At 36.6% G+C, this 13,748-nt stretch overlaps 2 protein-coding genes across 3 annotated transcripts; both read left to right on the forward strand.

The window, feature by feature from the left end:
• On the forward strand, nt 1–5,022 carry LOC110661017 (L-ascorbate oxidase homolog). Its single transcript, XM_021819508.2, has 8 exons — nt 1–362; nt 465–574; nt 1,473–1,743; nt 2,900–3,002; nt 3,151–3,496; nt 3,848–4,213; nt 4,301–4,379; nt 4,472–5,022. Exons 1-8 carry the CDS (start codon nt 210–212, stop codon nt 4,682–4,684), a joined length of 1,641 nt encoding a protein of 546 aa, XP_021675200.2. The 5' UTR covers nt 1–209; the 3' UTR covers nt 4,685–5,022.
• A 2,094-nt stretch (nt 5,023–7,116) lies between these two features.
• Nucleotides 7,117–13,698, forward strand: LOC110661018 (T-complex protein 1 subunit beta). 2 transcript variants are annotated; one of them, XM_058131558.1, is made up of 12 exons: nt 7,117–7,141; nt 7,231–7,286; nt 7,418–7,474; nt 7,748–7,813; nt 7,909–8,020; nt 8,405–8,533; nt 10,454–10,525; nt 10,812–10,927; nt 11,242–11,318; nt 11,642–12,127; nt 12,763–13,104; nt 13,425–13,698. In XM_058131558.1, exons 2-12 carry the CDS (start codon nt 7,281–7,283, stop codon nt 13,444–13,446), a joined length of 1,485 nt encoding a protein of 494 aa, XP_057987541.1. In that variant the 5' UTR covers nt 7,117–7,141; nt 7,231–7,280; the 3' UTR covers nt 13,447–13,698. The 2 variants fall into 2 exon arrangements, with proteins under 2 accessions (XP_057987541.1, XP_021675202.2); XM_021819510.2 differs by having other exon boundaries at nt 7,120–7,141; nt 12,763–13,078.
• The last annotated feature ends 50 nt before the right edge of the window (nt 13,699–13,748 follow it).

Here is a 13,748-nt window from a genome sequence, read left to right on the forward strand (position 1 = left end):
TTTCGGCTAAATATTTAACACATTACACAAAGTCAGGCAGACACATCCTCTGTGCCGCACTTAAATATTGCGCCACGCCATTCCTCATCAGCTCATCATTCACTTGCTTCTTCTCCCCATCCAAGTGCCTGAACCTCACACTCCATTCTTCATTTTTTTTTCTCCCTTCCTGTCCTCTGAGCTTAATTAAAGGGTTCCTGTTGGTAACAATGCCGCTAAGCTTAGCGGGAACAGGTGCTGTTTGCACTTTGTTATGTGTCGCCGTCTCTCTTTTTGCCATTGTTGGAGCTGATGATCCGTACAGGTTCTTCAACTGGAATGTTACTTATGGAGACATTTACCCACTCGGTGTTCGCCAAAGGGTTTGTTCAAATATCCATTTCCTTTTATTTCTCCTGATCTGGATTATGGATCTTTATTAGTTTTCAGTCTTTTTAAGTGGTCATATATATTTGTTTTCACAGGGTATTCTTATCAATGGACAATTTCCGGGCCCTGATATTCACTCAGTTACAAATGACAATCTTATTATCAATGTGTTCAACAGCTTGGATGAGCCTTTTCTTCTCTCCTGGTAAAATCTCTTCTTTCGCAGTCCTGTCTCTCTCTTTTTTTTCCCGTGAACTTCCCCCATCTACAAAGAATAATAGAATATGCGCAATCATTTGCGCGCCCTTCGTCCAAAAGACAAACCTACCGACTTATTCCTAGTTTCTTGTGCTCACTATGCGAGGGTATACAAGTAATTCCAGTACATCAAGAGAACGTCTGGTTCACATTTCCTTCTTTTTGTTTCGAACATATGCTATATTTTCTTTTTTCTTTAGAAAAATTGAAAGCTTTTTAAGCTCATATGAGTCAGTGAATGCTTATATTAGTAGTATTATAGATCTGGAATTCTGGGTCTTTCTCTCCATTTTATATTCCCGCTAATATATGGCGCCATTGATGGGGTGTATGCTTTCTCTTTTACTGCGGACTCTGTTATTCGCTTCTCCTTGCGGTCACACTCGTATGTCGTTATCGCTTACGTATGGATTAAGATTTAAGGGAGAGTTAAGATTTGTTTAAATGTATAAAACGACTTTTTCATGATTAAATGAGACAGCTGAAGATATGCTTGCTGTTGTTAGACCATCGAATTAATTCTGCTGTCTATTTCAGTTTTAGCTGTCTCCCACCTTGGATAGGCCATAACTACAGAAATTAATAGTCTTGAGATTTAATCTTGAGACCCTTTCTTTCATTCAAGCGCTTTAACTAATGGGTTCCTTTCAGTTGAGAGTTTAATGAACTCAAGTTGCTTATTACATTGCAGTACTAACTAAGGCAAGTAATGGATAAGTAGGCAGGGCAGCCAGCCATCCATACTCTCAACAACCATAATAAAGTAAACTTTCCTTATTCAGTTATTGGGTCATATCAAATGATCATGTTTATAATTTAGAAATATTTGTCTTTGATTTAAATAGGAATGGAATTCAAAATAGGAGAAACTCATTTGAGGATGGTGTTTACGGAACCACATGCCCAATTCCTCCAGGGAGGAACTTCACATACATTCTTCAAGTCAAGGACCAAATAGGGAGTTTCTATTACTTCCCATCTCTTGGATTCCACAAGGCTGCTGGTGGTTTTGGAGGAATCAGAATCCTTAGTCGCCCGCAAATTCCAGTCCCCTTCCCAGATCCCGATGGCGATTACACCATTCTTATTGGAGATTGGTACAAGTCTAATCACGCGGTAATTAACCATTATAACACTTTGTTTTTTGTTTGATGAAAATATGGCTTTAAAATGGAAAGGGCTCGTCGCTGTTTCAGAGTTAGTAATTAGTATATCCATGCATTGCTCGGTGGTTTGTGTCGGCAGCTAGATGAGGTAAGCACTTGTTATGTTTTGCTCGGCCAGCTGCTTCCCTTGCTTGCTTTTTGCATCTGACAGCTGGGCCGCCTTTAAGTGCAAGGTGGAGGTTGAATCTCGTCACGACAAATTACTTAATTAGCGTTCGAATCCACGCCGAGAAAATTTGCCTGTGGATTTAGAAGCCTCGTTGATATGCGTGCCTTAATTGTCTGTCTGAAAAGATTATAAAATACTTTCTCTATAAAAAAAATAATATTTCTTCTATTATAATATAAAAAATTAAATCTTACATAATTATAAAAAATAATATATATATATATATAATATTTTTTATATAAAAAAATAATATTTTTTTTATAATATAAAAAATAAAAAAAAAAAAAAATATATATATATATATATATATATATATATATATATATATATATATATATATATCTCGAATGTGCTTAATTTTTTATTTCTCCGACTTGATTGTTAAAGCACATTTACTTTTAAGAAATCATTTAATTTACTTTTAAGAAATCATTTAATTTAAAATTTATATTGTAATATTTAATTAATATATAAAAAAATTAAATTATAATTTTTTTTAATTTGTAAGATTTTAATATTATATCGGTAAAATATATATTTTTTTAAATTAGTGAAGAATTTAAATATAGTTTTATATTGTATGTTCAGAGTACAGAACAGACTGTGCAATCCACAGTAAATCCAATGTGAATAGCAGTTGTCTAGGAATTAATTTAGTCAACTTTTGTATAATGTGCACATTGTGCGTCCACGTAACAATTAGGATTTTCTAGTCTTGCATGTGCATTCCTGTTGTTGCGTTCGCTCTAGGCCAGCACGTGTTTGTTGGGAAATCCTTAAATATGTTTGGTTCCAATAAAGTCTTATGAAAATATTGAGGTATGTAAGCCCATGCAATGCATGATCTGATTACATGACATGAATCTGAAGAAGAGACAAATAATTTCATTGAATTAATTAACGATAATAATGTATTAATTAATTCGTGACTTTACAGGCTTTGAGGGCTCATTTGGATCGTGGTAAGAAGCTGCCTTTCCCTGATGGAATTCTCATCAATGGTCGCGGGCCCAATGGTTATGCACTTACTGTTGAACAAGGTAGATGATCAACCCCATCATGATCATGATCAAGATATTTTGTGTGATATATTTATGAAATACATAAATTTTATATATTTTATTATGTTTTGAATTGATAATGAATGGCATCTTGGCAAAAGATCAGACTTTTTAGTGTGTGTTGCAGGAAAAACTTATAGGCTCAGAATATCAAATGTTGGTTTGCAACATTCACTCAACTTTCGCATTCAGAACCATAAAATGAAGTTGGTAGAAGTGGAGGGAACACATACTCTCCAGACCACCTACTCTTCACTTGACGTTCATGTTGGCCAATCTTACTCTGTTCTAGTAACAGCTGATCAGCCTGGCCTGGACTACTACATTGTGGTTTCCTCTCGCTTCACTACTCCGATCCTTACCACCACGGGTGTTCTTCACTACAGTAACTCTGCTGGCCGTGTCTCTGGTCCACCCCCTGGTGGACCCACCATTCAGATTGACTGGTCTCTTAACCAGGCCCGCTCAATTAGGTATGTATGCTCCTATCAATCCCAGTATTCTATGCTCTTTTTGGGCCTCGCCTGTTCCTCCATTGACAAAACACACACTAGCCTAATCATTTAACCCATGGGTCCATTTGTGCCAAACTTAGTTGTACTTTTTTAATTATGAAATTTTGTTAGATGGATGCTATTAAAATGCCACACGTTCATCTCTTTATGGGTCCTATAGCATTACTTTTTTTTTTTTTTAGCTTTTATAAGTCACAATCTAGTTAATTTGGTCCATACGCTACTTGATGAACTGAAATAGGGCTGAATTTTAGACAATTGCTGCCACTTTCCTGTGAATGTGGTCCCAATTACATGTGCTTATTTCAGGACCAATCTTACTGCAAGTGGACCAAGACCAAATCCACAAGGCTCATACCACTATGGTATGATCAACACAACCAGAACTATCAGGCTCGCAAGTTCTGCTGGCCAAGTCAATGGAAAGCAGAGATATGCAGTGAACAGTGTGTCCTTTGTCGCACCAGACACCCCACTAAAGCTTGCAGACAACTTCAAAATTCAGGGAGTTTTCCGCGAGAACAGCATATCAGACAAACCTTATGGAGGTGGAATTTATCTTGACACATCAGTTTTGACAGTAGATTATAGAGCATTTGTAGAAATTGTATTCGAGAACGATGAAAACATCGTCCAGAGCTGGCATCTTAATGGTTACAGTTTCTTTGTTGTTGGGTAAGCACATAATTAATCTACAAGGTGTTTGTTCTCCAAGACCCTTACTTCATTTTGGGTTTGACAAGCAAATATCTCGAAATGCAGCATGGATGGAGGACAGTGGACAACAAATAGCAGGAACCAATACAATCTCCGTGATGCAGTTGCACGATGCACCACACAAGTGAGACAAAACCTCCTTTCAATAATCATAAATGAAATTCATTTGCTGTCCTTTCTCATTTACGGGTAGTGATTGATGAATGGTGAGTGCAGGTATATCCCAAGTCATGGACTGCTATTTACGTGCCACTTGACAACGTAGGCATGTGGAACATAAGGTCAGAATTCTGGGCTCGTCAATACCTCGGCCAGCAGCTATATTTGAGAGTTTACACAACATCAACTTCACTTAGAGATGAATTTCCCATTCCAAAGAATGCACTTCTTTGTGGTAAAGCAAGTGGTCGGAGCACGCGACCTCTCTAAGCTTGCGAGACACTGTTTACTGTTTATCATTTAAGGCAGGGAGGCCTGGCCTGACGTTTGGCTAGCTCCGGAGAAATGAATGAAGAGAAAAGTTTTTGAGTCTTGTTTTCTTGTTGGCTGCTTTGCTTAGGCTGAACTATATATGAAGGAGCATATGATATTTATGTACGATTGTAACTCTTTAATGACTTCAGCTCGAGGTCACATTCTTTTCCACTAATGATTGTATTCCCTTCTATATATTTACTTAAATTATTATTATTATTATTATAAGGCAGCAAGGCCAGCTCATTCTCAAGCTGGCTTGGCTCCGTTAATTAGTATCAAGTTTGTATTAATATGGGTAATTGAGTTGCTCGTTTATGATAGCTTCTGTCTTTCCTTTCAATTATTTACCTCGTATTTTGGTGATATGCTGATGATAATTAAATTTAAGCAGTATCGTACCTTAGGTTGGGTACTTGGATAGTTGTTTACCTATTATTCGCTTGTACAAATGTGTTTGAGATAAAATTATTTTCAGATTCACCTATAAATTTAAATTTTTAAGTTAAATAATCTCTTGAGGCTATTGAAGTCTTAAAGTTAAATTGTTTTTTGTAGGTTACATTGGTAAAGTCAAGTTGATTAATTAAGAATTTTAAAAAATTTTATTATTGATATTTAGGGGTGTAAATGAATTGAATCGAGTTGAGTTTTAACTTATTCAAATTTGACTTATTAATATTGATTCAAGTTCGAGCTCGTTTTGAGCTTTAACATTGAAATTCGATTTTGACTCATTTGAAATATGTCAAATTCGAACTTGGCTCGTTATAAGTTTATTTACCATGCTAAGTAATTAAGGTTGAGTTTGGCTTATGTCAAACTCGATAAGCTCATTAAAACGAATTTGAATACGAGCTTGATAAGCATAAACTCGAGTTTGATAAGCTCGATATTGATTTCAATAAGCTCGAGTTTAGTAAGTTCGAGTTTGAGCTCCAACTTAACTTTTATTATACCTATTTTAATTTGGTTTGATTATTAAACGAGTCTAAAATTTAAATTTGAACTTAATTCATTTAAAAAATAAATTAAATTAAGCCGAATCTTTACCAAACTGAACTTCGAGTAGTTCTTGAAGGATTTGGTTCATTTACACCATATTGTTAACTATGTAAAATGTTGATTTTGAAAGGAAAGAAGATGCATTTCGATAACAAAGAGACATGAAAAATCCTGAATTTCTTTATTCCGTTGGAATAAATGAAGAGCCACGTGATGCAGCTCAAGCCTTATGCATTGAAAATTTTCAAACATCGATAATTAATCGCTGATAAACCGAGTAAATTTCATCTAATTTGTGGAGATTGGATAAATCATTTAAATGTATATCTCAATATTGAAAACAGTAAAAGAGACTCTAAATTAGACCAGCCCATCGATTTGGTATGAGTTGGTTCCAGATTACAACTGGCGAATCAGGACCTGATTAGGAAATGAATCGATTCCCAATCGATTTCAGTCTGATTTAAATTCGATTTTAATTTCAGTCTGAAAACAGTTTAGCTCCTGTAGTGCCCTCTAAAACTGCAATCTATTTAAACAAAAAAAAGAAAAATCTGATTTGAACCGAGCTAAGGTCGACAATTTATTTCAAAACTTGGGAAAGAGGAACAAAATTGACTCCTCGTAATCGATCTGATTCTGATTTAAGCCTTTAAACTATTTGAGTGGGCTCGATTTAAATTTAATTCGAGCCGATCCTAATCTAGTTTAGGACCTGAACTGATCCGGCTCACTTGAACATGTTGAAGCTAGGTTTAGCCACGAGCTGATTTGGGCCTTGGGCCATTTATGGGGTAATTCCAAGGGATTCGCGAGAGTTCGTCACAAAGTTCCTGAGAGACATAAGACAAAAATCATGCTGTAAGACACAGTTATTTTATTATGCTCATGTTCGTTTTGGCCCACTCATAAACCCAAATCTAACGGTTGTTGTTCGGTCCTACGCTTTGATCTTGCCAAGTGGAGCCACATGATGCGAATCAGAGGTATAATCCATATGCTATGGTGAGCACGATGAGCACTATATCACTCGACTGCTGGTATAGAAGCAAAAATCATAGCTAGACGCCCTAGTCACATTTTCGGCGGGATCTAAGTCTCGAAAGGTGCCCTTAGATTGTCTCCAATCTCACTTCTGGTAGACGCCAACGTCTTTGCTCTTTCTAGGGTTTAGTTTCACTTCTAATTTATGGCGTGATCTTGCTCTTCAATCTGTAATAGATTTATGTCTGAGTAGGCCGTTCATTTCTTCTCTCATTCTACTTGGTTCTCGGGAAAATGAGAGTAAAAAATGGGAAATACAAAAAAAAAAAATCGATTTATTGAGCAATTTCTGGCGATTGTTGTTGTATCATTATTGTTATATATTTGTTACCTAAATCAACTGATTGTCTTGTTTCTTAGATGGTACAGAAGTTTATAGTTGGTCATTGTGGGGTTGTTTTCACATTGTATAAGTTCCGCCTGGGCTAATATTTTGTGCTGCTGATTTTCAGATTCTAATTTTGAGCGTCTATAGTCAAGCTGTCTTTATTTACACTCTCTAATGGCGGTATGTTAGCTACTGATTGCTTTCTCAGCTCCTGTCCTCCACCCCTTCTTTCTTTTTGGGAACCTTTGCTTTCTTTTTCATGGTGCAAGATGTAGGTTTACGTATAATTGTTTTTTAATTTTAATTCACAGGTTGATAAAATTCTTAAAGATGAAGCTAGCGAAGAAAAGGGAGAGCGTGCTAGAATGGTGAGTTGTGTCCTGATTTGCATGGTAACCATGATGCATGCTATAATTACTCATCAACGAAGAATGTGTAGCACTCACAAATTGTGACAAAGTACTCTAGACTTTGTTATTGTCCCTGCTGTCTTCGTAAATGATGCTTTTATTACATTCTGGCCATTATGAATATTTCTTTTGATTGTGAAATCTGCTTGAAGATAGATTTCCTCTCTCTCTCTCTCTGTCTATCTTTATTATTCTACTTCCCATGATGATGCGAATCATTCTTTTCATTAGGCATCATTTGTTGGTGCAATGGCGATTGCTGACTTGGTCAAGACAACATTAGGACCGAAGGGGATGGTAGGCTTTCTTCATTCATTATTATGTTGCCAATTTAGAAGCATTAGTCTTTATATTAGTATGCTACCTGCTTATCTGTTGTTCCATCTTCACAGGATAAAATTTTGCAATCAACAGGCAGAGGGCGTGAAGTTACTGTTACAAATGATGGGGCCACTATCTTAAAGTCCCTTCATATTGATAACCCAGCTGCTAAAGTTCTAGTTGGTATCCTTTCGTTGCTTCTCTGTCTTGTATACATTGTGGCTCTTGTAGTTTTCTTTTCATGATTTTTGTAAGTGAATGAGTCAAAGTCTATGTAAGTTGGGGTGCCTATGATTTATTTGAACTTATTGCTTGTAGAAGAAGGTGGGGATTTTGTTGACAAAGACCTCTCTTTCTCTTGCAATCGATTGCTGTCTTTATACAGATATTAACATTTTGCCTGAAGCATAGCCTAATTGCTAGCCAGTCTTTTCCTGTAAACAAGAAATAAAAAGTTGAAAATGGTGCTGAATATAGTGCAGCTAGCCATGCCAAAAAATTGTTAAAAATCATCGATAATTTTGATGGCAATCATAACTTGATGGAAATCATTATTTCGTTGGTCAGACATTTCAAAAGTTCAAGATGATGAAGTTGGTGATGGAACAACTTCTGTTGTTGTTTTGGCTGGGGAGCTTTTAAGGGAGGCAGAAAAGCTGGTGGCAGCAAAGATTCACCCAATGACAATAATTGCAGGTCTGTTCTAAATTTTTGTTTTTGTATTTCTTCCAGTTATTCCTTCTCCTTTTCCTTTTACCCTGTTTTGTTATCATTGTGATTCTTTAAACTTTCAATTTTTCATTGTTACCCAAAATTTGGAAATATCATCTCCCTCTTGTTTCTCATCTTGCGTAGTTTATGGTTTTGCATGCTTTAATTTATGTAGTTGGTAGGTATTGTGCTGTTTTTATCTTTCTTGCAGAACTAGAGTTTGAATACTAGGTTTTGATCATTTGTCCCGTGTCTAAAACATTGCCAGCATTAATCGTTGGTCATGTCATGTTTCATTATCTAGAGGGTGACTAATCTTCTCCCTTAAAATTTTCTCCTCCTTCCCTTCCACTATAATTCTATGTTTGCCAAAAATAATGTTGGTAACATAATTCTGTTTTGTACAGTGATGGGCAAGTTCTATCAATGAAAGTATCATGTAAGGTCCTGTATACTGATTTGCTGATAATGAAGACTGAAACTCAACTCAACTCAACTAAGCATTTATCCAAAAAATTTGGGGTCGGCTATATGGATTCGCTTTTTCCACTCTGAACGATTTTGGGTTAAATCCTCATAAATGTGTAATGCTTCTAAGTCATGTTGTACTACTCTCCTCCAAGTCAATTTAGGTCTACTCCTTTTTTTTTTCTTTCTATCCTCTAACCTAATGTGCTCTACTTGTCTAACTGGAGCCTCCGTATGTCTACGCTTCACATGACCAAACCACCTCAATCTCCTTTCTCTCAACTTATCTTCAATTGGCGCCACTCCTACCTTTTCTCTAATACTCACCTTGGACTTTATGAACTAGTCTAGTATGATTTGATATTAATTTGTATAATGTGAAGTGCTTCTATATATTTGCATGTGGTTGATAAGCTTGATCATGCTTTCAGTGTTGTTCCTTGACTGGCATTGGTGCCTGTCTAATGCATTTCGTTATTGAATAATGCAGAGAAGTTCAAGTTGGACTTGATGAAGATTGCAATGACCACTTTGAGTTCCAAAATTCTATCACAGGATAAGGAACATTTTGCCAAACTGGCCGTGGATGCTGTTTTGAGGTTAAAGGTGAACTATAGTTTCATATATGTTAGTTTATGTTCTATTTTTCTTCTTCTTGTTGTTGTTACTGTGTTGTAGACTCGCAGTAGTGGCTTTCATATTCCATCAAGTGCAATCATTATTCATTATAATTGATGCTCAAAAATTTTATGCAACGCAGCATGTTGAATATTCTCGTCTTTTCTTTTAGTGTACTATTTATGACATTATTTTGTTTCAAATTGCCTTGACAATTTCTTCAATAATCACAGTTTCTATTTCTTGCCTGCTACTTTTTCTTGTTGATTGTCTTGTTTTGCTAATTGAAATGGCAGGGTAGCACAAACCTAGAGGCCATCCAAATTATCAAGAAGCCTGGGGGATCACTGAAGGATTCTTTCTTGGATGAAGGGTGAGTACATGGACTTGTAAAGTTCATTTCAAGGTTTTCACAGCCCGGCACATGAAATTCCTTGCTTGGGCACTGAGCAGCCTTCTTGTTTGTTAATATATAACTTTGTAACTTGGAAGTTTTGTGTAAATTATTTTGTGACTTCCACAATGCCTTTTTAGATCAATCTGTTGCTTGTAAATAACCATATTATGATAGATAAAGAACATGGGTTTAACATCTTTACCTAGTAGACCACCACCCTTCACTTCTCTCCCTGTCTTTGTTTCTAAATTTGTACTTTGAATGCTGTCATGATCAGGCTATTTCTTGTTCGGAGGTTTTTTTTTTTATATTTTATTTTTTATATATGATTGTAGGAACCAAATCTTGGACAAGTTATTATAAATTCAAAACTTTGCTTTCATAAAAGGAGATATTACTATAGTGCATGTTTGATTGTTCAGGTTATCGAATGGCAGCAGAATGTGCTCGCAATGCTTTGTTGCAAAAAGTTGTGGACAACAAAGAGAATGAAGGTGTTTATTATTTCTAAAGTACTTAATGCCAATCTTTTCTTTTAGTCCTGCATGCAAACTGTTGTTCATGGCGCTACATTGTTTATTTAACTTTTTCCTCTAAAAGCTTACACCTTGGAAATTGTATTGATATGAACTGGTGCACAAGTTGATTTGATATTAATTTGTTTATTGTGAAGTGCTTCTATATATTTGCATGTGTTTGATAAGCTTGATCATGCTTTTAGTGTTGTTCCTTGACTGGCATTGGTGCCTGTCTAATGCATGTCGTTATTGAATAATGCAGAGAAGTTCAAGTTGGACTTGATGAAGATTGCAATGACCACTTTGAGTTCCAAAATTCTATCGCAGGATAAGGAACATTTTGCCAAACTGGCCGTGGATGCTGTTTTGAGGTTAAAGGTGAACTATAGTTTCATATATGTTAGCTTATGTTCTATTTTTCTTCTTCTTCTTGTTGTTGTTGTTACTGTGTTGTAGACTCGCAATAGTGGCTTTCATATTCCATCAAGTGCAATCATTATTCATTATAATTGATGCTCAAAAATTTTATGCAACGCAGCATGTTGAATATTCTTGTCTTTTCTTTTAGTGTATTATTTATGACATTATTTTGTTTCAAATTGCCTTGACAATTTCTTCAATAATCACAGTTTCTATTTCTCGCCTGCTGCCTTTTTTTGTTCATTGTCTTGTTTTGATAATTGAAATGGCAGGGTAGCACAAACCTAGAGGCCATCCAAATTATCAAGAAGCCTGGGGGATCACTGAAGGATTCTTTCTTGGATGAAGGGTGAGTACATGGACTTGTAAAGTTCATTTCAAGGTTTTCACAGCACGGCACATGAATTTCCTTGCTTGGGCACTGAGCGGCCTTCTTGTTTGTTAATATATAACTTTGTAACTCGGAAGTTTTGTGTAAATTATTTTGTGACTTCCACAATGGCTTTTTATATCAATCTGTTGCTTGTAAATAACCATATTATGATAGATAAAGAACATGGGTTTAACATCTTTACCTAGTAGACCTAGGATGTATTACTCTATGTATTTATAATAATATACTGAGATGAGAACTGATAGGTTTTTTGGAATTTGGATCTTTTGCTTCTTCAGATTCATTCTTGACAAGAAGATAGGTGTTGGGCAACCAAAGCGCGTAGAGAATGCAAAGATTTTGGTGGCAAATACTGCAATGGACACAGACAAAGTGAAGATCTATGGGGCACGAGTTCGTGTTGATTCAATGTCTAGGGTTGCAGATATTGAAGCAGCTGAGAAGCAAAAAATGAGAGAAAAGGTGGATAAGATAATAGCTCATGGGATTAACTGCTTTGTAAACAGGCAATTGATTTACAATTTCCCAGAGGAACTTTTTGCTAATGCTGGAATACTTGCAATTGAGCATGCTGATTTTGATGGGATTGAACGTCTAGCTTTAGTAACTGGTGGTGAAATTGCATCAACCTTTGATAATCCTGAGTCAGTTAAGCTTGGGCACTGCAAGCTTATTGAGGAAATCATGATTGGTGAGGACAAGTTGATCCACTTTTCCGGTGTTGAAATGGGTCAGGCATGTACTATTGTACTGAGAGGTGCAAGGTACATTATCTGAACTTTTAGTTTTTAATATTTTTTCCAGCTTACATGATGATATTGAGGATGAGCTGCGGTACAATAGTACGGCTGCTCTTTTATGACTAAAAGGTCACAGGTTTGAGTTGTGGAGACAACCTCCTTGCAAAAGGCAGGGGGAATTGAAATGCTGTGTACTATAGATGACCCGCCCCCAACCATCATAAAGTGTGAAGCCTTGTGTGCTGGGGATGCCTTTTTTCATATAAACGTATAATGCAATTAGACTGCGCTTAGGATACTTTTGATTTGTAGTTCAGAAAGAACTTGTCTTTTTCCTTGGAGTATCTGCAACTATAGCAGGGACGCACCACACACGAAAACGAATGCCCAGTTATGAGGGTTTTGGCCTCACCTTGTGTACTTAGTGTCTTGATTATGTTTTTCTGTTAGCTTGCTGTTAATTTGAAGCCAATCATTTTTGACCTCCACTTTTACTTGTGGATTTACTAAAATCCAATTTCATAAATATCTAGCAAATTCAAAAAATGGATTTTGCCCAAAGCCATGAATCTAAACATGTTAGATATTTCCAGTTGTGTTTTTGGAATTGGGCTTCCTCTTAAATAGCACTCCTTATGTTATGTGTCTATCTATGGCAGCCATCATGTGCTTGACGAGGCAGAAAGATCGCTCCATGATGCCTTGTGTGTGCTGTCTCAGACAGTCAATGACAGTAGGGTTTTGCTCGGAGGTGGATGGCCTGAGATGGTGATGGCGAAGGATGTGGATGAGTTGGCCCGAGTAACTCCGGGGAAGAAGTCCCATGCTATCGAAGCATTCTCAAGGGCACTTGTTGCAATTCCAACTATCATTGCAGATAATGCTGGTTTAGACAGTGCTGAACTGATAGCACAGCTCCGAGCAGAGCACCAGAAGGAGGATTGCACTGCAGGGATTGATGTCATCACTGGATCTGTAAGTGTTAGGAGTAGAAAGCTTAGGTAAATTTTAGTCTCTGTAATTGTACCTGTGATGCAATATCCTCTGGTTACTTGCTTTCATAGGACTATTCCAGGGTATGTCGAGCTTTCTCTGACGTTTTGAATTTTTGAGGCATGACTAACTGTTGCAATGTAATTCTTTTTTTAATTTTTTGGCGTTGTATGATTGGTAAGTATTAAGCATTGGTGTACTAAAGATTGGACACCGATTTGCTGGCTGTAATATGTCAAGTTTGTTGTTTTGACTAGATAGCCAAGTCTAATTGTCAATTATATTACGTTTCCATTTCTTGACTCCGTACATCTTTCAAATCTTGCAGGTGGGGGATATGGCTGAGCTAGGGATTTCTGAAGCTTTCAAAGTTAAGCAGGCCATACTACTCTCTGCAACTGAGGCTGCTGAGATGATTCTGAGAGTGGACCAAATCATTACTTGTGCACCAAGGAGGAGGGAAGATAGAATGTGAAAACTAGGTGTACATTTTAGCTGGACAAGGACTTGTGTTGTAACTCTCCTTGATACTTGCTATGCTTCAGAATGGCATTGATATTAGCTGTTGAGTTGCATTACTGAGGATTCCCAAAATTTTTCGATCGTCTGTTGTGCTGAGGATGCGACGCCATTGTTGCTGAATTCTTACATT

This window comes from Hevea brasiliensis, chromosome 2 (assembly GCF_030052815.1).
Source record: "Hevea brasiliensis isolate MT/VB/25A 57/8 chromosome 2, ASM3005281v1, whole genome shotgun sequence".
Lineage (NCBI taxonomy): Eukaryota > Viridiplantae > Streptophyta > Magnoliopsida > Malpighiales > Euphorbiaceae > Hevea > Hevea brasiliensis.

Coding starts and splice junctions, on each gene's coding strand:
- LOC110661017 (XM_021819508.2), top strand. CDS start 210: ATGCCGCTAAGCTTAGCGGGAACAGGTGCTGTTTGCACTTTGTTATGT. Junction 4,214..4,300: donor TACAGTTTCTTTGTTGTTGG/GTAAGCACATAA, acceptor CTCGAAATGCAG/CATGGATGGAGGACAGTGGA. Junction 4,380..4,471: donor TTGCACGATGCACCACACAA/GTGAGACAAAAC, acceptor TGGTGAGTGCAG/GTATATCCCAAGTCATGGAC.
- LOC110661018 (XM_021819510.2), top strand. Junction 7,814..7,908: donor CATTAGGACCGAAGGGGATG/GTAGGCTTTCTT, acceptor CCATCTTCACAG/GATAAAATTTTGCAATCAAC. Junction 10,928..11,241: donor ATGCTGTTTTGAGGTTAAAG/GTGAACTATAGT, acceptor TTGAAATGGCAG/GGTAGCACAAACCTAGAGGC.